This window comes from Hemicordylus capensis, chromosome 5 (genome assembly GCF_027244095.1).
Source record: "Hemicordylus capensis ecotype Gifberg chromosome 5, rHemCap1.1.pri, whole genome shotgun sequence".
Lineage (NCBI taxonomy): Eukaryota > Metazoa > Chordata > Lepidosauria > Squamata > Cordylidae > Hemicordylus > Hemicordylus capensis.
In genome coordinates this window covers 239558710-239582931 of record NC_069661.1, presented here as the reverse complement: position 1 = coordinate 239582931, position 24222 = coordinate 239558710, and the positions used below count along the sequence as shown (strand labels likewise).

Here is a 24222-nt window from a genome sequence, read left to right as displayed (position 1 = left end):
CAGCCATGAGGTTCACTGGGTGGCTGTATGCTGCATTGAATTCCTTACCTTGAAAAAGGGGCAGAACATAATGCTAACAAATAATGACAATAAAATACCTTGCCTCCAGAACTCTTGTGAATCTTTTGGAATCAAATTGAAATTTCTCTCTCCTTCCCAGGTGTTTGACTTTGAGTTATCTAAGCAGGATATGGAGACCATCCTCAGCTTCAACAGGAACTGGAGAGTGTGTGCACTGAGCACGTAAGTCATAGGGTTTGAAAAACTTAAGAGGTGACAACTTCAGATTCTGAAATGCAGATTGCTGCAGAACAGGATTACAGTATTTAGTTAAATTAATTTAAAATGTTTTGGTTAAAAGGAGATTAACTAGGCTGCAAATTTAAAAATAACTATGCTGGTATTTTATCAAAGATGTATAGAGAAATAAAAAAGGCAAATTGGACACTAAATGATAATAGCATATTCATATATCCATCTTTACTGGTCCACTAGTGTAAATAACTAGTAAATCACCAATAAAATAAATCACCAAGTAAATTTACCTAATTATTGGTAAATCACTGGCAACCAGATCTCAAAAGTATTTTTATGATTATTAACTGTATCTTGACATGCCATCAGCTTGATTTCCAGATGGCATTAAGCCATCCTCACCCCCCTTAAGCTTTTACAGAGCATAAATAGCGGAGTAGGGTATGTGTTCAGTGCTTTGTTTCCTTAAGTTTCTTGCAAGTACAATACTTGTAAGAAACTTAAGGAGACAAAGCACTGAATCAGAGGTTTAATTGTCACTGGAATATTGTATTAAGGTTGCTTTATTCCCATTCTCCAAAATCTGGATGCTCTCTTGCAGCTCTTTTTGGAATTATTTTTAATTAATTCTGAGTTTTTTGACTTGGTCTCTCTTTTACACTTCTGGGCTTCGTGCACGTGCAGAAACCGTGTTGGGAACTTTCTAAGTGGCTTTCTCCCAGTTTTTACAGGAACCCCGCCTTCAGACCCTATTGTGGCTGTGCCTTTCCACACCCCCACAGTCTTTCGTAATCTGCGCTTCAGTAAATATTTATATACTGCTTTTCAACAAAAGTTCTCAGAGTGGTTTATATAGAAAGAAAAAATAAAGATAGATCCCCCGTCCCCAAAGGGCTCACAATCTAAAAATAAATACAAGATAGACACCAGCAACAGCCACTGGAGGGATGCTTTGCTGGGGCTGGATAGGGCCAGTTTCTCTCCCCCTTCTACATATAAGAGAATCGCCATTTTAAAAGGTGCCTTTTTGCTCAGTTAACAGGGCCATCACGTGTGCGTGTGCGTGTGCGTTCTTCAGAACTATTGCCTTTTTTCACAGTAAATCTGTACAGATTTGATCAGTAAAAGTGATTAAAATGGTGACTGGCTGCTCAGCACCAGAACAGCAACAGTAGTTGCTTGGAACAGAATAGATGTTAACCGTCACTCCATCCAAGTCTCCCTGCTGTTTGCCTGTGTGCAGTTGCAGCCACAGCAAGGCTCCAGTGTGAGGAATAGCCACCCTTTCCAGAAGTAGAAAAAGGGCTTCCCAAGGGATGAGTCCCTTCTATTGGCTCCAGTCTTTTTCTATCTTTGCAATTTTTTAGTGCTGGCGGGGCAATGTAAACGTATGGGAGGTAAAAAGGTAGTCATTTTAAAAACATTTATTCCCCCCCCCCCCCAAGTGAAAACTGAGACTGTTTCCACGATATATGGAAATGGGCTAAGGGAGCAAGCAAGCCCAGTGCTCCCAAGGTGGGCTAGCCTGCCTAATTACCCTTCCCCTTAGACGAGGTTAACGGAGCGAAGGCTCCTGGGCTTGTGGATCTCTCCAAGATGTCCCGCGCACTCACATGGGGCACCCTGGCACTTCCGGGGGCCACACGCCCCCTGATCCCCACAGCCACTGCCGCCAGCTGTGTGGCCGCCCAGAGAGGAGGCAGTGATCTTCTGCAGGGAGGTAAGTGCTTCCGGACTCCCTCCTTGCAGAAGGCGGTCACCCCCTGCAGCGATCGTGAGGATCACTTCTATTTTATTTTATTTGCCCGGGGGTTTAAATCTGATACTGTGTCCTCTAGCAAAGGGTCAAGATGATCAGGGATTATTTTTGGCAGATTGGCAGTCATGATTAATCTGAAGTAGCTAGAGCAGCCAGCCTTGTAGAACAGGTTCCATCTCTACAACCGATAGGGCTGGAATAAAACAATAATCCTGGCTAATAGGAACATTGTTGGACATTATCCAAGCTTCTAGGCACATGCATGTATTTTTGAGCCTGCAGAGCAACACCAGTTTAGAGCACTTTTTAAAAAAAAGTTTCTTATTGGTAAATAGGGACAAAATGCATCCAACACAAACAGTTTTGAAAATAAACCAAAAGATAAGCCTAATTCTAATGTTGCTGTGGAGGCTTGTGGAAATTATTACTTTGGAATTCTTGGGCAGGCAATGAGGCCTGGCAGGGTGGGGGTGGTTTTGACACGGACTCTTCCATGTGTCCTGTAAATTACTAGAAGCATGTGGGAAAGGAGATGATTGTCAGGGTGGTGATGTTCCTTAATTACTTCCACTTTGCTGGACCCTTATCTGTTCGTTGCTTTAGAACAGGCCTGCACAACATACAGCCTGTGGGCCGCATCTGGCCCAGAAGGCTTCTTTTCTTGGTCCGCAGGGCTACTCCTGCCACTTGCCTCTCTCCTGAGCCCTGCACGGGACTCGCTTTCTCCCCGCTTGCTTGTCCAAGCTGCTGTTGGCTGGGAACTTCCGGGAAATGATTGCCTGTGTGTGCCCTGTATCTCCTGTAGAATGCACGCATGCCTTCATTTCCAGGAAGTTCCCAGCTGCCCCTGAACATGTAGCTCTGGGGGCTTTAGGAGGCTCCTGAGGCAGGATGGGCTTGGGAGGGAATCTGAGCCACACTTTTACCCACACACCCCGCTTCATGTACATAGCAGAGGGTGTGGAGAAGCAAGCAGGGAGAAAGTGAGCCCCGTGGAGAGCTCAGGAGCCAAAGGCAGGTGAGCAGCAAGTCCTGTGGAGCACATGCTTGCTGCCTCCTCCCCAACATCTCCCCTTCTGGGCTGTTTCCCTGCCAGCCCGGCCCTTGGGAGTTGGGTCGCAGCAGGTGGGTGGGTGGGTGGCGAGGGCCAGGCAGATTTTGACTTTTACACAGGGGTGGGATGGTGCTGTTTGCATTGTTTGTGACTGAAACGCAGTTGGTTGTGCTTGTTTGACGACCTCACCCCACAGTCATCTCCCGCCCCCTCGTCAACCCTGCCTCATCCCATTTATCGCTTTGACTGACTTTCCCTCTTTCAGTCTCGTATAGCCTGGGCCAGCCACACACACACACACACACCCCTCCTCAAAATAGCAGACTTCCTTTTTGTGTTCCCCACCCTGTCTCTATGCCTAGCTGCAAATGTTCAGTGTTCCGTAGCTGTGTGTGGATTAGTCTGCTGACCAGAGTATGGTTCTGGTTTCTTTACCCAAATTTTAATGTGTGTTCTCACTATACAGTACAAACATCTCTAGAACTGGCAAAGTGTGTGAAAATTGCTTATTTCTCCCTTTTGGAGGCTTATCAAGTTGTTTGTTAAATTTCAGGTTGATGCTGCTCTGAAACCAAGTTGACAGTTAGATCAGGCTTGCACAACATGTGACCTATGTATTGTGATCCCACACACTACTGATGGGCTGCATCTGACTTGCTAGTCCTTAGCTGGGTCGACCTTCATCATCCGTTGTGCAAGTCTGCTCTAGATTTCTCAGATGTTGCTGAGAAATGTTGAAATACTGGCTTAAACTGTGCAGGGTAACACAGACCACTTAGTAACACTTGTTCTGCTGCAAGTGTCTAAAACCCTGCTTGCAGTGTGGCAGAACACCCTGTTCTACATCAACTTAAAATTGTGCCATTGCATTTGCCCAATGCCAAGTCCATTATTTCCAATAGACATAGCACTGCACAATTCTCCAATTCTAAATTGGAGCAGAACAGGGCTGTTCCGCAACACCATAGGTGGGGTTTTAGACATTCGCAGCAGCACAGGTGATGGCAAACCTTCCACATTATCTTGTGCAGCAAGTGAACCACTTTGTTTAGAATACTGTACATCCTCTGTCCTGCCCACTCACAAATAAGCCATTAGCATATGTGTAATTTGATTCAAGCTACAGATGAACTCTTTCTTTCTTAGGTGCGCCAATCACAAGGATTATCCTTTCAAAGCTGAATATTAAAGTCTGGTTGTCCCGAAAGCCTTCAAACATCTGTGTTCGCCTTCTTGGATTCTTCATCTCCTCTTCTATACAGCATCAATAAGCCACCTCTTTTAACCAGGCTAGATTCAATATGTTGTGGGCAACAGAGTTCAAACCACCAATTGTTTTATCCCCTTTGCCAAGATTTGTCTGGAATTGGAGAGAAACAGAGAACGTTCTGTACCACCATTTCCTTTGTAGCCACGTCAAGCCAATTTCTGCTCCTATCTGAAACGGCATAACTTAACACCACCATTTGAGGAAAGTGAGTTCTAATGCTTTAGTGTTTAAAATTGTTTCTGGACACTGCTTTGCCCTGGCTCCAGAGCTTCAAAGTTTCAACTGCGTGCAGTGTGTAAGTTGCTACATGGTTAGCTCTCCTAAAATGTTTGACTACTTTCTTCTGACTATTGCTTCTAATAAAACATGTTTGTTATACTCTGTGTATGCACTTTCCTCCCCCCCACCGATAATACATAGCCTTTTATTTTGAAAGCCTACACCCATACCTTCCTTCAAAAATCACACTTAAGACCTACTCAAATGCAGAAAGTTTACTTAATTTATTTTATTAAAGGATTTTACTTTTCTCTCAATACAGCCAAGGTAGCTACAGAATAAAAAATTCTGTTAATATCAAAATCACACACTATAAAAATCACTATAAAATTACCAAAAGCACTTTACAACTATAAAAACAGAGATGGAGATAGGAAGAAGTTCAACCATAGATTCACAGCAGTCAGGTTAACAGGTCCCCAAAGATTATTTTATCCTGCCCTTCAATATCTCTAATTCCTAGGCAGCTAAAAGGATAGCTGCCTGCTCCCAGGCAGCTAACAAGACAGAGTTGTTGCCCAGGAAACACAGCTTGATTCTCTGCAAGTCTGGTGAGTCATCTTGTTGCCTAAGCAACCATCTTCCTTTCCATCATGACTGTCAACTGGGTTGTCACTGGGCACAAGGGCCATCTTCTGCCTCCTCCAGTGAGCTTGGGCTCTGGGTACAAGTTGCCTGTGGGTGCAAGGATCACTTGGTGCCACCTTTACAGTGCCTCCCATTGCTTGTAGGGATAAGGGCGACCTGTCAACCCTCAATTGAGAATAGAGAGACAATATGTGTAGGGCTGCCCCCTTGTTTGTTCTTCAATATGTGCTCTAAGTCTATTCTGATTGGCTGATACTCTTAAGACGCTCCCATCTCCTTTGTTCCTTTTCATGCCTTCCACCTTGAGGTAGCTCGTAGAGGGTTCAGGCTTTTCTATCTATGTTTATGAAATCTTTGTTTTAGACCTTAAACAATGGTCTCCAGATCTCCTCTATGAGCTCATCAAACTGGATTTCTTTGCTAAATAAGTGGTTGATTCAGATCCTCCCCTACAGAGAGTTCCAAGCCTAGTGTTCTTCAGTGTAAGGTCCAGAGCCATTCTTACTGTACAGTGCTGCACTTTGCCCACTGCCAAATAAGGATGTATGAGTGCTGGTTTAGCTAGTTTGATTGGAATACGAACTGGATTTGAGCCAAGTCTTGGGCTCAGCCAGTCTGGTCTCAGGCTCAGCCAAACCAGGTTGAGTCCAGCCCAGCCATTGAACTGGGCCAAACCGGTTCATGGACCAGTTTGAGGTTATACTTGTAAAGAGGAGTCCGGTGAGGCAAACCGGTTCTTAGAACCAGAGCCTATCTGGTTTGAACTCAGACTGCCTGAACCAGTTCAATTCAAACTGCAGTTAAATTGAGCTGGCTTGCATACTCCTAGTGCCAGAGCAGGGGCTCTTTTAAGGAAATGGAGCTCTCTTGAGCCCCTGCACCATCTTGGAAGGCATGCACAGAGTGCTGGGAAGTGTAGCCCTTCCCAGTGCTTTCCTCCAATAACTCTTTAAGAGGGGGCCCCATGAAAGGCCCCCCCAGCACTGAGAAAAGTGCAGTACTGTGGAACATGGAGGTCAGCACAGTGGGAAATGGCTCACACATTAAAGGGGTATTTGCGGGGGTTGGGGGCTAAGTGGCCCCTTTTTGAAAAATAGTGTTAATAGAACTGTTCTGGAATGCTAGCGAAATGCCCCAAGGCTACTTTTGGCCTAGTGTGGGGAATTAATGAGACTACAGTGAACAATTTATTATTGTGTCAACTTGTGCAAAAGCTTTGGTTCTGGAAATGATGAGAGAGAAGGAAATAGGATACAAGGAGATATATTTGGGGATTATTGGGGTACAGGAAGAGAAAATTAGGCAGGCAGTAAAAATCTTAACTTGCGGCATCAATTTACAGTGAGGGAAATAAGTATTTGATCCCCTGCTGATTTTGTCCGTTTGCCCTCTGACACAGAAATGACCAGGCTATAATTGGAATGGTAGGCTTATTGTAGCTGTGAGAGACAGAATAACAACAAACAAACCCTCAAAAGCCCAGTGCCCAAAAGTCAGTGATGGATTTGCATTGTAGTGAGGGAAATAAGTATTCGATCCCTTCACAAAAGATGTCTTAGTACTTGGTGGCAAAACCCTTGTTGGCAATCACAGAGGTCAGACGTTTCTTGTAGTTGGCCACCAGGTTTGCACACAACCCAGGAGGGATGTTGTCCCACTCCTCTTTGCAGATCCTCTCCAAGTCAGAAAGGTTTCGAGGCTGATGTTTGGCAACCCGAACCTTCAGCTCCCTCCACAGATTTTCTATGGGATTAAGGTCTGGAGACTGGCTGGGCCACTCCAGGACCTTCATGTGCTTCTTCTTGAGCCACTCCTTTGTTGCCTTGGCTGTGTGTTTTGGGTCATTGTCATGCTGGAATACCCATCCACGACCCATTCTCAATGCCCTGGCTGAGGGAAGGAGGTGCTCACCCAAGATCTGACGATACGTGGTCCTGTCCATCGTCCCTTCGATGCGGTGAAGGTGTCCTGTCCCCTTAGCAGAAAAACACCCCCAAAGCATAATGTGTCCACCTCCATGTTTGACGGTGGGGATGGTGTTCTTGGGCTCATAGGCAGCATTCCTCCTCCACACATGGCAAGTTGAGTTGATGCCAAAGAGCTCGATTTTGGTCTCATCTGACCACAACACTTTCGCCCAGTTCTCCTCTGGATCATTCAGATGTGCATTGGCAAACTGCAGACGGGCCTGTACATGTGCTGCCTTGAGCAGGGGGACCTTGCGGGCACTGCAAGATTTCAGTCCTTCACGGCGTAGTGTGTTACCAATTGTTTTCTTGGTGACTATGGTTCCAGCTGCCCTGAGATCATTGACAAGTTCCCCCCGTGTAGTTCTGGGCTGCTTTGTCACCGTTCTCATGATCATTGCAACTCCACGAGGTGAGATCTTGCATGGAGCCCCAGACCGAGGGAGATTGACAGTTATTTTGTGTTTCTTCCATTTACGAGTTATCGTGCCAACTGTAGTCACCTTCTCACCAAGCTGCTTGGCGATAGTCTTGTAGCCCAGTCCAGCCTTGTGCAGGTCTACAACCTTGTCCCTGACATCCTTCGACAGCTCTTTGGTCTTGGGCATGGTGGTGAGTTTGGAAGCTGAGTGATTGCTTGCTTCTATGGACAGGTGTCTTTTATACAGGTACTGTAACAAGCTGGGATTAGGAGCATTCCCTTACAGAGGGTGTTCCTCATCTCAGCTCGTTACCTGCATATAGTGAAAAGACACCTGGGAGCCTGAAATCTTGCTGGTTGATAGGGGATCGAATACTTATTTCCATTCGGACTCTGTACCAGAGGACTGGAAAGTAGCAAATGTAACACCAATTTTCAAAAAGGGATCCAGGGGTGATCCGGGAAATTACAGGCCGGTTAGCTTAACGTCCGTTCCAGGCAAATTGATGGAAAGCATCATCAAGGATAAAATTGTAAAGCACATAAAAGAACAGGTCCTGCTGGGAATGAAGCAGCATGGCTTTTGCAAAGGTAAATCTTGCCTCACAACCCTTTTGGAGTTCTCTGAGAGTATCAACAAGTGATCCAGTTGACATAGTATACCTGGACTTCCAAAAAGTTTTTGGGAAAGTTCCTCATTAAAGACTCTTGAAAAAACTTAGCAGTCATGGGATAGGGGGACAAGTACATGTGTGGATTGCTAACTGGTTGAAAGACAGGAAACAGAGGGTAGGTATAAATGGAGAGTTTTCACAATGGAGGGAATTAAGAAATGGGGTCCCCCAGGGATCTGTACTGGGACCAGTGCTTTTTAATTTATTCATAATCGTTCTAGAAGCAGGGGTAAGCAGTGAGGTGGCCAAATTTGCAGATGATACCAAACTATTTTGGGTAGTGAAATCCAAAATGGATTGTGAGGAGCTCCAAAAGGATCTCTCCAAACTGGGTGAGTGGGTGACAAAATGGCAAATGTGCTTCAATGTTGGCAAGTGTAAAGTGATGCACATTGGGACGAAAAACCTCAACTTCAAGAATACACTGATGGGATCTGAGCTGTCAGTGACTAGCCAGGAGAGGGATCTTGGGGTCGTGGTGGACAGCTCGTTGAAAGTGTCGACTCAATGTGCGGTAGCTGTGAAAAAGGCCAAATCCATACTAGGGATCATTAGGAAGGGGATTTAAAATAAAATGGATAATATTATAATGCCCTGATACAAAACGATGGTGCAGCCAAACCTGGAGTCCTGCGTACAATTCTGGTCACCACATCTAAAAAAAGTCATTGTAGAACTGGAAAAGGTGCAGAAGAGGGCAACCAAGATGATCAGGGGGTGTAGAGCACCTTTCTTATGAGGCAAGGCTACAACACCTGGGACTTTTTAGTTTGGAAAAAGGATGAGTGTGGGGAGACATGATAGAGGTCTATAAAATCATGCATGGTGTGGAGAAAGTGGATAGAGAGAAATTCTTCTCCCTCTCACATAACACTAGAACCAGGGGTCATCCCATGAAATTGATTGCCAGGAAGTCTATGACCAGCAAACGGAAGCACTTTTTCACACAACGCATAATCCACTTGTGGAATTCTCTGCCACAGGATGTGGTGACAGCCAACAACCTGGATGGCTTGAAGAGGGGTTTGGATAACTTCATGGAGGAGAGGTCTATCATCAGCTACTAGTTGGAGGGCTAAAGGCCACCTTGAGCCTCAAAGGCAGGATGCCTCTGAGTACCAATTGCAGGGGAGTAACAGCAGGAGAGAGGGTATCTGATGGGCCACTGTGCGAAACGGGATGCTGGACTAGATGGGCCTTGGGTCTGATCCAGCACGGCTGTTCTTATGTTCTTAACACACTAATGTTGCTTGAAGAACCATTTCCTCTATGCTGTTATTTCATTTACTAAAACTTTAAAATTTCCATAAAGTCGTCGTTCTGGTCTTCTCTCACCTATTCATCAGAATGATCTGTGACTCCCGTACCAAAAACAAGAGAGCCACTGGTGTGGAGTCACTAAACTCCTTTTCACTCTGGTGTAGCTCATGAGCATACGCAGAGTGTGAAAATGACTTTGGCACAAAAGAGCAGGGGCTGTCTCCATCTGGGGCTGGGCAGTGGCCCGTGGTGCCTGTGGCGGGACATCCCACCCATTTCCAAAGGTCTCATCTGCACCCTCCCCATCCTCTTGCCCCAGACATCACCAGTCACCACGTATGACTTTGCTGCCCCGCACAATCATTTTAAATGATACCATATATACCTACAGAATATAATGTTAACAAAATGTGTGGAAGCTGGGTACCAAAGTCATACTTTGCATAGAGCACCAAAACCCCCAGGGCTGGCTCTGCAGGGGAGGCAGTAAATGAGGGGGAGCGCTTGAAAAGCCTGCCACTCTCAACTGTCTGCTGCTTCCAAACACATTTGGGGATGGGGGCATGTGGGTGACTTAACAATGAATCTTGAGCCAATAATTAAAGATTTGAATCCACACTACAGTTCCAAGGCTTGCGCATGTGCGCACGCTCATGCTCACATGTTTTTTGATGTCCACCCAGTCAGTTTTAGATCCCACTCAGGTTTAGTCAGGAAGGTCCCACTCTGAATCCCTATGCACCCACACTGCCTTGATACTGCCACCCAGAACAAAACTCATTCCGCACACAGATGAAAAAAGTTAGAGAGAACACTGATCCACACCCTTGTTTCCACCTTCGGTTGACCTGTCTCCAGCTTTAGTGCAGCACTGGAGACACATTGGGGCCCCCGAAATACTGCTCTTAAAAACTTAGATTGTACATTCTCCAGTGGCCTATAATTGCAATAGGGATATGGCTATCACCATAAGTGGGGTTATTCAAACTGACACTTTTAGCCTACTGGAAAGTAGGCTTATGAGGTCACCTGGTATTCTGTGTGTCCCCTATCAACTTCACAACGCCTGGACCAATATGAACCAAATCAAGTACAGTTGCAGGGACGTATGGGGCACCTCAATGGCAAAGTTTGTGATGATGTCATCCACCCCAATTTGAGGCACATGTGGGCTAACTTGTGAACTGCCCAACCAATTTGGACCAAAGTTAGTCCAGTTGTAGCGAAAGGAAAGTAGGCAGATTAGTTCTTACTAGAACTATTTGTTATATTAGTATTTATTTCTTGTTTACACAGTCAGACAGGTGTTATTGACTGGTTTGTTTTATCCAGACATCGAGTCCTTCCCAAAGACCTGGGATGCCGGAATTTTATTGTCAATTGTTATAGATATTGTCGCAGAATATAGGCTGTTCCCAGTAAAGCTGCTTTTTGTAACTGGCTGATGGTGATTTCTGTGGCCCCTATGGTGTAGAGGTGCTCTTCAAGGTCTTTTGGAATTGTACCCAGGGCGCCAATTACCACTGGGATTATTTTGGTCTTCTTCTGCCACAGCCTTTCAATTTCAATTTGTAGATCTTTGTATTTGGTGATTTTTTCTATTTCTTTTTCTTCTATTCTGCTATCCCCTGGTATTGCTATGTCGATTATTTTGACTTGTTTTTCTTCCTTCTCGACTACAGTTATATCTGGTGTATTGTGTGGCAGATGTTTGTTTGTTTGTAGTTGGAAGTCCCATAATATTTTTACATCTTCATTTTCTTCAACTTTTTCAGTTTTATGGTCCCACCAATTCTTGGCTACAGGTAGCTTGTATTTTTTGCAGATGTTCCAGTGTATCATCCCTGCTACCTTGTCATGCCTTTGTTTGTAGTCTGTGCGATCTTCTTACAACAGCTGATCAGGTGGTCCACAGTTTCATCTGCTTCTTTACAAAGGTGGCACTTGCTGTTCGTTGTGGATTTTTCGACTTTGGCTCTTATTGCATTTGTTCTTAGTGCCTGTTCTTGTGCAGCCAGTATTAAACCCTCTGTTTCTTTCTTCAAGTTGCCATTCTTAAGCCATTGCCAGGTCTTGGTGATGTCTGATTTTCCACTTATATTGTGCAAATATTGACCATGCAGGGGCTTATTTTTCTATTTTTCTGCTCGGTTCTTGACTTGTTCTTTCTTGTAGGCCTGCTTTGTTTCATTGGCGTTGAATAGTTTCTCGTTATTGACCATTTGAAGTGCATCTTCTTCACTGTCTCTTATATATTCTTCAAGGCCTCTTTTCTCCTCCTCTACTGTTTGATGGACTTGCAGTATTCCTCTTCCACCTGAGCTGCGAGGGAGGTATAGCCTATCGACATCACTGCAGGAGTGCAGAGCATGATTGATGGTCATTATTATTATATTATTATTATATTATTATATTATTATATTATCATTATATTATTATAGTATTTATTATTATTATAGTATTTATTATTATTATTATTATTATTATTATTATTATTATTATTACTACTACTACTACTACATTTATATTCCGCTCTTCCTCCAAGGAGCCCAGAGCGGTGTACTACACACTTTCGTTTCTTCTCACAACAACCCTGTGAAGTAGGTTAGGCTGAGAAAGAAGTGACTGGCCCAGAGTCACCCAGCAAATCTCATGGCTGAATGAGGATTGGAACTCGGGTCTCCCCGGTCCTAGTCCAGTACTCTAACCACTACACCATGCTGGCTCTCTTTACAACCCAGATAAAGCTGTTTATTCATAATAGTCTCTTGTGGTATCTTATTTTAAAGCTTAACATACACATTCACAATACCTGAACAATCTCACATTTTATCTCCTGTGGGTTACTTTTACAAGGCTATGCTTGTCAAACAATGTCATCTGCCTTTCCATCTGGCAAATGTTCAATAACTGCACTTGTGTAACATGTTGAATATATGATCAGAAGAGGATAGAGAACATTGCCCGTTATTCATTACACTCCAATAAGTCTAGAGCTAGATGTCTATCAAGGTTATGGGAGCCGTTTCCTGGGTGTTCATTATGTACAGATATGCTTCTTTGCTCTCAGAGCAAAATCAACCAGTCACCTAAATAGTCTCTTTATCTACTGCTGTGCCTTACAGAATTTGACATAAATTTATCCAGACATAAATGTATCCGTGCCCAGCTCCCAAATGGCTGTAGGCGGCTTCTCCAACCTGAGGTTGATCATGTGAATTGCCCTATGTGTGGGGCAGGAAGGCAGCCAGTCAATAGGGTTGCATGCAGTCAAACAATGGAGGCCCAGAGACCATACGCATAAGTGGAATTTATTCATCCAAGCTGACATTTTAATCATATTCTTTATGACCCAGAAAAATCTGATTAAATCTCACATTTTATGTCCCGCTACGCTTTTCAAGCAATGTCATCTGCCTTTCTGGGTGGCAAATGTTCAATAACTTCACTTGTGCAACATTTTGAACATGTGATCAGAAGAGGATCAAGGCAGGGCTGGATTAATCACTGGGTACAATAGGAACAGGGCCTTGGGCCTACAAAGCTCTCAGGAACCTCCAAAAAACTGTTGGGCCCCCCAAAATCTCCAATGACTAAAGAAAGCAAGCAAGCTGCTAAATCAAACCTAATAATTTGCTTTAATTGAATTACTTTAGCAGCCAACAAAATAGTACAATGTAGAGTGTTGGATAACTGAATAAATGAATATTAGTTCTGACTTAAGCACAGTAAATGTACATTAAATATTAACTTTGTGGCTCTTTTTGTAGCAAAATCATGGAGTGCATCTTCCAAAAAAGCTCATTCTCAATTGAGTAGTTCAAGTGAAGATAGTTGTTTCTGTCCCATGGCTGACCCAAGACAGTTCTCTCTAAGACGGATAAGATGGAGGTACTCACTGTGCGGGGTCAGAACTCGAGAGACAATTTTGATCTGCCTGTTCTGGATGGGGTCACACTTCCCCAGAAGGAACAGGTACGCAGCCTAGGGGTGCTTCTGGATCCGAGCCTCTCCCTGGTCTCCCAGGTTGAGGAGGTGGCCAGAAGTGCCTTCTATCAGCTTTGGCTGATACGCCAGCTGCGTCTGTTTCTTGAGATAAACGACCTCAAAACAGTGGTACATCTGCTGGTAACCTCCAGACTAGATTACTGCAATGCGCTCTATGTGGGGCTGCCCTTGGATGTAGTCCAGAAACTGCAGTTGGTCCAGAATGCGGCAGCCAGGTTGGTCTCTGGGTCATCTCGGAGAGACCATATAACTCCTGTATTGAAGGAGTACACTGGCTGCCAATATGCTTCCAAGCAGAATACAAGGTGTTGGTTATAACCTATAAAGCCCTAAACAGCTTGGGCCCTGGGTATTTGGGAGAACATCTTCTTTGTCATGAACCCCACCGCCCACTGAGATTATCTGGAGAGGTCCATCTGCATTTGCCACCGGTTCGTCTGGTGGCTACTCGGGGACGGGCCTTCTCCGCTGCTGCCCTGAGGCTTTGGAATGCGCTCCCTAGTGAAATAAGAGCCTCCCCATCTCTTACAGCTTTTAAAGAGTCTTTAAAGACACATCTGTTCACCCAGGCTTTTAATTAATATTGTTTCGATGGTTTTAATGCGGTTTTAAAATATTGTTTTAAAAAAATTTAAATTGTTGTAATGTTTTAAACTTTTTGTTTTTGTTTTAACTAATGTTTTACTTTCTGTTTTTATTTTCTTGTAAACTGCCCAGAGACGTAAGTTTTGGGAGGTATAAAAATATGTTGAATTAAAAATAAATAAATAAATAAATAAATAAGTTTCCTTCACAATTTGTTCCAAAAATGGCAATATACATTCTATAAGCAATGTTAACATTTTAAAACTTGTCACCAAACTCCACCCTCCCCACCCCGCAGTAGATCTTATTGTGAGGAAATTGTCCTCATGGATAATCAGGCATTGCAGATGCCCATTCTGACAGCTTACACATACTATGGGACATATTGGGGGACCTATACATTGTACACAATGCAAATATTTATCTTGTGACCTATCTTGTGGACCTGCAATTATGAGAATGCATAGGGCCTACAAAGATTTTAATCTGGCCCTGGATAGAGGACCTTGTCTATTATTTATTACACTCTCAGTTATCTGATAAGTTTAGAACTAGATATTTATCAAAGTTATGAGAGCCATTTCCATATCTGCCAACATTTCAGAATGAGGAATAGAGCAAAAAAATTTTACCACCACCCAGCGGGCATTCTGTGCATATCTAAGAGATGTCAAAGAGCCAAAGCAACCATCTGATCTCAGAAAACAAAGTCAGTGCTCTGTCATATAATCTGACACTTCATTTATTTATTTGTGAAATTTTTATACTGCCTTTCATTAAAATAATCTCAAGGCGGTTTACAAAACATTTAACACAATATGAAACCATAAAAACTACACAGTAAGGGAAGCATCCCATCACCATGGTGCGGCATTTTAAAGGGGAAAGTTGCACAAGCTGCCACTTGCACGGAGGTATTTCCAGTTGAACGGTGCCGTGGCGTGGGGTGGCGGGGGCTTGGAGGATGGGAAGGTAGGACCTGCCTGCCTCCTCTTAAGGAAACGCCTCGCCGCCCTTGAGATGGCACCGAAGCATTTCGGTGCACATCTGTACCAGGATCCCTTCTCTGCGATGGTCTCCTCCCTCAAAGCTGTGTCTCAGATGCAGACGACTCTCTGAAGGGAAGCAGGGAGGAGGGAGGTGGTGGAAATCAGTATTTTAAACTGCGTGGTCATAAGCCAGGAAACATGGTGGGAATTCGTGGCTGTCCCAGATAAATCAGGGCAGTTGGCAAGTATGCATTCCCCCACCCCACCATTATATAAAGACTTGCTTCTTTGCTCTCAGAGAATGCATGAATGGGGAAGATTTAGACTTAATAGTATTATTATAATCATTTGTTTTACTACTGTAGCTTCTAGTCCGTTTATGCTTTACATTGTTTGTTTTTCATCCGCAATGAATACCAGTTGACCTGTTGATATTTTATTTATCACTGTTACAGTAGTTCTCTGTCAGTCTGTAAACTCAGGGTCAAAAACAGTCTTCTCCTCTTACTTATGTGTCTGCTGCTTAATTGATTATTTTTAGTGTACCTATGTCTTCTCTCCTTTATAGAACATGAGGAATGCTTCCCAAAGAACAGTCAGTAGTTTGAGAAGCTTTGTATTCTGAAGATTTTTAATTTATTTTATGTTCTGCATTTATTTCAGTTGGTTCTGCATTTTAGCTTGATTTTATAGATGCCATAGGTTTTTAAAATTGATTATTTAGGACTAGTTTAGCCTTTATAGTTCTTTGTATTTTAGCAAGGCTCTTCATTTGCAGAGGAGTAACAGAGGAGCAATAGCAGGAGGCATGCCCTCAGCTCTTGCCTGTGGACTTCTCAGAGGTATCTGGTGGGCCACTGTGTGAAACAGGATGCTGGACTAGATGGGCCTTGGGCCTGATCCAGCAGGGCTGTTCATATGTTCTTATTTGTCTTGATTCTATATTATTGTAGCTTAAACTTCAATGTATGTTATGCAGCTTTACCTTTCTTCTTATTAGTAGTTATTTTTCATTTCTGTATGTATGATAGAGATTAATCCTTTTTACAACTTTGCTTTGCCATAACTTTGGCATTTTCTGTATTATGCACTGCAACAGTTTCGCAATGTGTCCATTAAGTGCCCCTCCATATTGCCCATGTTTTAACATCACAGTCACTGTGCTGTCAGCATGGTGCAGTTCATATTTCTGATGCCTTGTTTCAGGTTTTATTGATGCAATGTAGCCCTATAACGTTGTATATGCGTTGCAGGAAAGTAGCTGTATTTTTCCATTGTAGGACGCTTGCCACATAGTTTATGTATTGCAGTGTGATGTGGTGTGGACGGTTCAAATCGGAGTAAAGATTTGTTGATTTTGCCCCTTTCTGTCCCGTGCATGAGAAAAATATATTTCTTAATGTTTCTGCCCGGGTTTCTGCAGAAAGGTGCAACCCAATTCTCATCTGCTTTCAGCTTTTGATTTCGATTGCATTTGCTTTTGTTTTTTCAGACTTTTTTTTTTTAGACGTTCATGTTCCCTCTTATTTTATTTTATTTTATTTTATTTTTGCACTGTGGGTTGGCTGGATCATTCAGCAGATCGAGGATCTGTTGATATGTAAAGGCATTTTTAAAAATATATGTATATATTTCCACTCTGTTTCATTTCCCGGTGCTCTTGCTTGCGCAAGCAGAACAAGCAGAACAGAAGGAGTGGGGTTCCCCTTGAACGGAATCATTTACTTCTGTGCAATCCCATTTGTTTGTTGCAAGGCAACTGACTTTCCCCTCCTTGTTTACTGCAAGGAAGCCCAGTGAACTGAATCATTTACCAACAAGCCTGCAAACTGTTCTCAATGCCATGTGGCATGGAGGGCTCATTCCGCAGTTCAAGGATTTGTTGATATTTAAAGAGCCTGTCCATATTTTAATTTTTTTTTTTTTTTTGCTCAGGTTCTTGTGCAAGAGGCAATCAAGGAATTGTAGTTTGTGCCATAGTGCTCCCCGTAGTGGCAGCTTTTCATAAAACTGCCTAGAGAAAAAATTTAAAAAACAACCTCATCGCGTCATCCTCCTCTGTGACCCCATTGGCCCAAAATGGAGGAGGAGGAGGGGGCAGTGAATGCAATTCAGGTGGAATATGGACACTCCCTGCTTGGAAAACCTGCTGCAGTGGTGGACAGTTTGAATGGCCACAATGCTGTCACAATGCATTGAAAAGCGTATCGAGAAACGCTGTACTTGTGGTTTCAAGCCGCTGCCTCATACCGTTGCACTTTGCAACACTTTAACCAGTGTGAATCTCATAGTCCGGAAAACGGCAATGTTCATGTTGTTGATTACTTTTATCTACTTTTCATTCTGTCCATTATGGTGATGTAATTTTATCATAGCCTTCTGACTTTTTATGTATTTTTATATATTTTGAGTCCCTTGAAGATGAGGCAAACTTGAAATGCACAGGAACTCATTTTCTTGAATAAATCTTTTCTGCACCATTCCTGCGTTGTCCTTCTGTTGTCACAGAATTACTAGGCCAGTTCACATGATTGAGATTACAGAAGTCTCCTGCCCTCATTTGGGAGCTAGGCGTGCTCTCAATTTTTAACCTACTTTCCAGTAGGCTTATGAGATCACTCGGCATTCTGTGTGTCCATGTGTGTGTCCCCACCCCCATCAACTTTGCAATGCCAGGACCAAGATGAATCAAATTGGGTACAGTTATAGGGACACATAGCAACACCACAATGGCGTAGTTTGTGATGATGTCATCCACCCCAATTCAAAACGGTGGATGTGTAAACATTTGAGATGCAAGTGGGCTAACTTGTGAACCACCCAACCGATTTGAACCAAATTTGCTACAGCTGTAGGGACACATAGGGATCCTACAATGTCAGAGTTTGTGATGATGTCATCCACCCTGAACCAAGATGACGGACGTATGAACCTTTGAGGCACAAGTGCACTAACCTGAGGACTCTCTAACCAATCAGAACCAATTTTGGTACAGTTGTAGTAAGTGACACACAGGGACACCTCAGTGGTCTAGTTTGTAATGATGTCATCCACCTCAATTCAAAATGGTGGACACGTAAACTTTTGAGGCACAAGATCGCAACTAGTGGATCTCGATTTGAACCAAATTTAGTTCAGTTGTAGAGACAGTGAAAGGAAAGTAGTCAGATTAGGTCTTACTAGAACAACTTGTTGATCACGTGTTAGATAAAAGGATAGTTAGAAGTGCTGAACTTGATCATCAGTCAAGCCTCAGATTCCATCCCCAGCTTCTGACTGAGGGTACTACTCCAACTACTACAAATATTTATATACGGCTTTTTGACAGGAATTTCCAAAGCAGTTTACACAGAAAAATAATAAATAAGTAGGATGGATCCCTGTCTCCCAAGGACTCGCAGTCTAAAAAGAAACATAAGATAGACACTAGCAACAGTCACTGGAGGAATGCTGTGCTGGGGGTGGATAGGTTCAGTTGCTCTGCCCCTGTTAAATAAAGAGAATCATCACTTTAAAAAGGTGCCTCTTCGCCCAGAGAGGTAGGCAGGAAAATCATCCCACCTAGCTAACTGAAGATCAAGCTCCTCACCTCCTCCTACTTTGCTTTTATCTAACACAAGGTCAAGAATTGGGAGCTCACCCACATCCCGACTTAGGGTAGGATGGGAAGGGAATTGCACTGTAGACTGTCCCTACTAAATAAGCAAAGAAGCACCTTTTAAAGAGGAGAGCTGGTCTTGTGGGTAGCAAGCATGACTTGTCCCCTTAGCTAAGCAGGGTCCACCCTGGTTGCATATGAATGGGAGACTTGATGTGTGAGCACTGTAAGATATTCCCCTTAGAGGATGGAGCTGATCTGGAAAAAAACATCTAGGTTCCAAGTTCCCTCCCTGGCATCTCCAAGATAGGACTGAGAGAGATTCCTGCCTGCAACCTTGGAGAAGCCACTGCCAATCTGTGTAGACAATACTGAGCGAGATGGACCTATGGTCTGACTCAATAAATGGAAGCTTCCTATGTTATTCCTATGTTCTCTTTACTCAATGGAGGTTCAGTTTAACCGCCCAGAAACAGAAGTTTTAGGAGAGGAGAGCTGGTCTTGTGGTAGCAAGCATGACTTGTCCCCCTAGCTAAGCAGGGTCTGCCCTGGTTGCATTTGAATGGGAGACCACATGTGAGCACTGTAAGATATTCCCCCCAGGGGATGGAGCCGCTCTGGGAGGAGCATAAGGTTTCAAGTTCCCTCTCTGGGTCTCCAAGATAGGGCTAAGATTCCTGCCTGCAACCTTGGAGAAGCTGCTGCCAGTCTGTAGACAATACTGGGGCGATTCTCACGATCAACAAAAATCGGACTAGGAGAGCCTAGCCCGATTTTTGTTGATTGTAAGAACCACCGGGCTTGCAGCTGAGCCCGGTGGTTCTTGAGCGGGTAACCCACTCGAGAACCCCTGCTAAAAAGCAGGTTTGCAGAGCAAGCGCTCCAGCAAACCTGCTTTTTAGGATCATGAGTAGCCATGCCGCGGCTTTGCGCCGCAGCTACTCGCAAGTAGACCCCCAACCGGGAGGCAAAAAGCCGCCTCCCAGCTCTGGGGGTCTCCCCAATATGCCCTGTGCGCTCACGCAGGGTATACTGGGGCTTGCGGGGGCCATGCAGCCCCCGCTCCCCGCTCCCCCCACCCCCCACCGGCTCCGTCACAGAGCCAGCCATTGTGTGGGCAGCCGATCCGGCCGCCCAGGGCTCCCTCCCCATTTGTGAGCGGGGAGAGCGGGCTTAGCCCGCTCTTCCTGCTCACTGCCCCAAACTGGGTCTCACTGATCGTGAGACCCGGTCCACTGAGTTAGATGGACCAATGGTCTGACTCAGTATACGGCAGCTTCCTTTGTTTCCATGCCTCTCTTATATTTAGCCCGGGGCTTCTCTGGCTTCTCTTAAGCAAGCAAATTCCTCTCAGGCTCAGCAACCCAACTGTTTACTTTGCAGGACTGTTGTAAATATTATTCAATCATCCAAAAACCTTTGGTTTAAGATGAAAGTTCAGATGCTTTACATTTTCATTCATGCTCTAAAAAGTTATATTTTTCCTTTTATCAGAGGTGTACTTACCCCTGGACTTTGGGGTCAAAGTCCAGGGTCTCCACACAACCTGCGGGTCCCCAAATCCTCTTTTCTCTGTCCTGTTTGGTGTGGTTGCTGTGTCACACTGATGGCCCTCACTGTGCCAGGCACCCAAGTGTGATTGTGACCTGTGACAGGTGCTTTAGAGACAGAGTGGGGAAAGAAATGTGGGATGGGAATATAATGTTGAGTGTTGAAAGGTTTCTGCCAATGCATATTTTCACAAATATACCGGTACCTGTTTTATATTCTTACATTCTTGAGAGTTTGGTTGCTATTCGTCGCCTCAAGAACCCATGTGTTTTAAATACTGTGTGCGTCACAGTATATATGTGTGTGTGTGTGTGTAGGGAGAAGATGCTTAATTTGCAGCTGTGGAAGGGAGGGGCTCCAAAGGTCTTTAGGTCCAGGCTCCAAGATTACCTAGGTGCACCTCACCTCTTATTATGGGGATTCCAAACAATAATTACTCAAAAAATCACTAGGTGTTTTTCAAACCAGCAAAAGGCACTAGTCCAGCATGGAGCTGAATTTTGGGGAAATAGTAAATTAAAAAATATACATAATCTTTGGTGAAAAAAGGATGCTAACACCCCTCTTTTTAGGAGTAGAATTTAAAACTACTGTATTTCAGCCATTTTCCAATGGATTTGCACCCAAATTGGAAGGGTCGTGGGTCCTGCCCACTAGTCAATGTGTGCAAAATGTCATGGGGATTGGATGGATACTTTTGATTTTATAAGCAATACCATGTTCAGGGCTTGTACTAGCAGAATGTGGAAACAACTCATCATCTTAACTATACTGGCATTATTGTGCCGGTATAGTATAATTCACAGAGCCAAAAGGATTGGTTTTACTCATGGGGGGACTTGTGTAACTGTGCTTCTCTGTCCTGAAGTGATTGCCAAAAGCTGCCTTTGGACAGAGAAAACCAGCCCATGTGGACATGGGTGGGGCCCATTCATTCAAGCAAATGTTTTTGTGGTTGTGCAAAAGCTGATTAAAGAGACAAATTGGGGAACATTTGTATAGATGTCCCTATCCAACCCCAGCAGAGAATGTTTCCAGTAGCCATTGCTGGTGTCCACTGTGTATTCTCTCTTTAGAATGAGAGCACTTCTGGGACAGGGAACCATCTTATTTATTTTTCTGAGTAAACTGCTTTGAGAACTTTTTGTTGTTGTTGAGAAGCTGTATAGAGGAAGCAGAGGAACACAGAAAGCAGAGGAACACAGGCCATTTGGTCCATCTAGCTCAGTATTGTCTACTACACTGATTGCCTGAGGTTCTTCAGGTCTCAGGCAGGTGTCTTGCCCAGCCCTACCCGGAAATGCCAGGGATTGAACCTGGGATCTTCTGCATGCAAAGCTGATGTGATGCTCTGCTGCTGAACTTCAGCCCCATTCCCTAAGGGGAATATCTTACAGCAGGCAGCATTCACATATATTTAGGGTTGCCATGTCCCCCAGAATTTAGGGTAGCCCCCAGATTTTAGCTCCTCCACCCGGCTGCTAAGTTCCATCCGGATTTACATGGATTTCAAATGCACTGCCTGGATTGCCCAGATTTTACTGCAGATTCGATCACATGGGAGGGCAGAGAAGGAGGGGAAAATATACAAATCTGTCAAATAAATAAAGAAATAAGATGCAAATTGTTGCTGCATAAGCCACTCGGATTTGGAAAGCTTGAATATGGCAACCCTACATATATTTATCTATTCATTTACTTACTTACATTTCTAGTCCGCTCTATACCCAAAGGTCTCAGAGCAGGTTACAATATAGTTACCTGTGACCCATTCAAATGCTAACCAGGGTGGACGCTGCATATCACAGGGGACAATTCATGCTTGCTACTACAAAAACCATATCAGTACTAGTAGTAGTCTTAATGGTCAAGGCTATTGTGGCCAGGGGGTGATGGCAGTTCACAACATCTGGCAGTCCACAACATCATTGGAGAGGAGAGCTGGTCTTGTGGTAGCAAGCATGACTTGGCCCCATAGCTAAGCAGGGTCTGCCCTGGTTGCATATGAATGGGAGACTTGATGTGTGAGCACTGCAAGATATTCCCCTCAGGGGATGAAGCCACTCTGGGAAGAGCAGAAGGTTTCAAGTTCCCTCCCTGGCTTCTCCAAGAGAGGGCTGAGAGAGATTCCTGCCTGCAACCTTGGAGAAGCCGCTGCCAGTCTGTGAAGACAATACTGAGCTAGATAGACCAATGGTCTGACTCAGTATATGGCAGTTTCCTATGTTCCTATGTTCCTATCTGGGGAGCCCCTGAGGTTGGCTGCAGTAGAACAACAAAATCAACAGGGTAGGGGAAGGAATCCCCACTGGGAAATGAGACCTAAGGTACTGCAAAACAGGTACACAAAAAAAGAAAAGACCCTTTCAATGTCCCTCTGTTTAGCAAATTCGACTGTGCTGTGAGTCTCCACTCCATCAAGAACTTATGCCAGGCTTTTCTGTAGACAAATCAGTACAGTGTGCTGCTGTTCTGTATTTCACAGCTGTCCTTGCTTGTCCTCACCTTTCTGGAAACTCCCTGTTTGTGGCTGAAATTTTCCATGCTCCAGGGAGGGGTGTGCTGCTAGGTTATTCAGTCAGCAAAGATGTATGAATGGCATTATGAAGAATGAGTTAACTAACGCTTTTGGCTAGTTGCTGGGTTAGCCCCCAGATAAGGTGTGGAGAATATTTTGATTCCAGAGACTGAGTTCTGAACATCAACAGTAGAGGGGCAGGTACAGATCAAAAGGGAAAGAAGGATGTCCTTGTCAGTTGTCAGCACTTTTTATTCACCCAGGCCTTTTAAAATATTGCTTGCATGCTTTAAATTCTATTGTTGTTGTGCAACAGAAATCGAATTCTAGCTGCTTAACTGAGCATAGAGGCACCTTTCAAAGTGGTGATTCTCTTTGTATTTAGCAGGGGGAGACAGAGCAATTATCCAACCCCAGCACAGCTTCCTTCCAGTGGCTGTTGTTGGTATTTACCTTATACTTCTTTTTTAGATTGTGAGCCCTTTGGGGACAGCGAACCATCTTATTTATTTAATCTTTATGTTTCTATGTAAACCTCTTTGAAAACTTTGTTGAAAAGAAGGATATAAATATTTGTAGTACTAGTAGTTACTGTTGTGCCATGTTGTTCAACCTTTAAAAATGGGTCTACCAGTTAATTTGGGTTGTTTAATATCCCTGAAAGCTACTTAGAGAATGGTTACACTGAACAGGGAGATATAGATCTTCTAAAGAAAAATAATCAATATTCAAGATCCAATAGAAGATGTAAGATTTATCCTGCTGGCTCAGGCCATGGGTCCATCTGGTTCTGTTTCCAGGCAGCCAGCCAGATGCATTTGGAATTTCATACACAAGGCATGAAGGCACTGGCACTCAAAGATATACTGCCTCTGAACATGGAGGTTCCGCTTAGTCAATAACTGTAATAAAAAACTCAAACATCCATTAGGATGAGTGGACTGAGAAAACAGTGGGTTGTCTAAGGCTACCTGGTGAGTTCAAAATTGAAGTGAGATTTGAACTCAGAGCTCATACTCTTTGTTGCCATTTTATTTATTGTTAAATTTTTGTACTGCCTTTCATTAAAACAATCCCAGTGTGGTATACCACCTTTTTATACTGCCTTGCATTAAAATAATCCTAATGGAGACAGACTACACCAGCTCTCAGAACTGTGCGAAAGCAGATGCAGCTTAAGTGAAGTCATCCTTAGAGTAAAATTAGCTTATATGGTCTGTTTTTGCAAGGCAAACCTCTCTTTGTTTATCTGTTTCACTTGTACCTCACGCTTTCTTGAAGAAGCTCAGAAGAATTTCCAAATGCTTCCCAGGCAACGTTGTACGGACCATAACTGCTTAGCTTCAGCACTACGAGCCTTCAGAATATCCTCAGGCCCTGTTGGTACTAAACTGAAAGTTATCCACACTATTTTGTTCTTATTTATTTATAATGCTAGCAGTTCCC

At 43.8% G+C, this 24222-nt stretch overlaps 1 protein-coding gene across 2 annotated transcripts in view; it reads left to right on the top strand.

The window, feature by feature from the left end:
• LOC128327270 (aldo-keto reductase family 1 member B1-like) overlaps nucleotides 1-4716 on the top strand; it is a 33970-nt gene extending 29254 nt beyond the window's left edge. For both annotated transcript variants that reach the window (XM_053255843.1, XM_053255841.1), the window contains exons 9-10: nucleotides 161-243; nucleotides 4215-4716. In XM_053255843.1, coding sequence (XP_053111818.1) covers nucleotides 161-243; nucleotides 4215-4257 — 126 coding nt within the window. In that variant the 3' untranslated portion in view covers nucleotides 4258-4716. The remainder of the gene's footprint in view (nucleotides 1-160; nucleotides 244-4214) is intronic.
• The last annotated feature ends 19506 nt before the right edge of the window (nucleotides 4717-24222 follow it).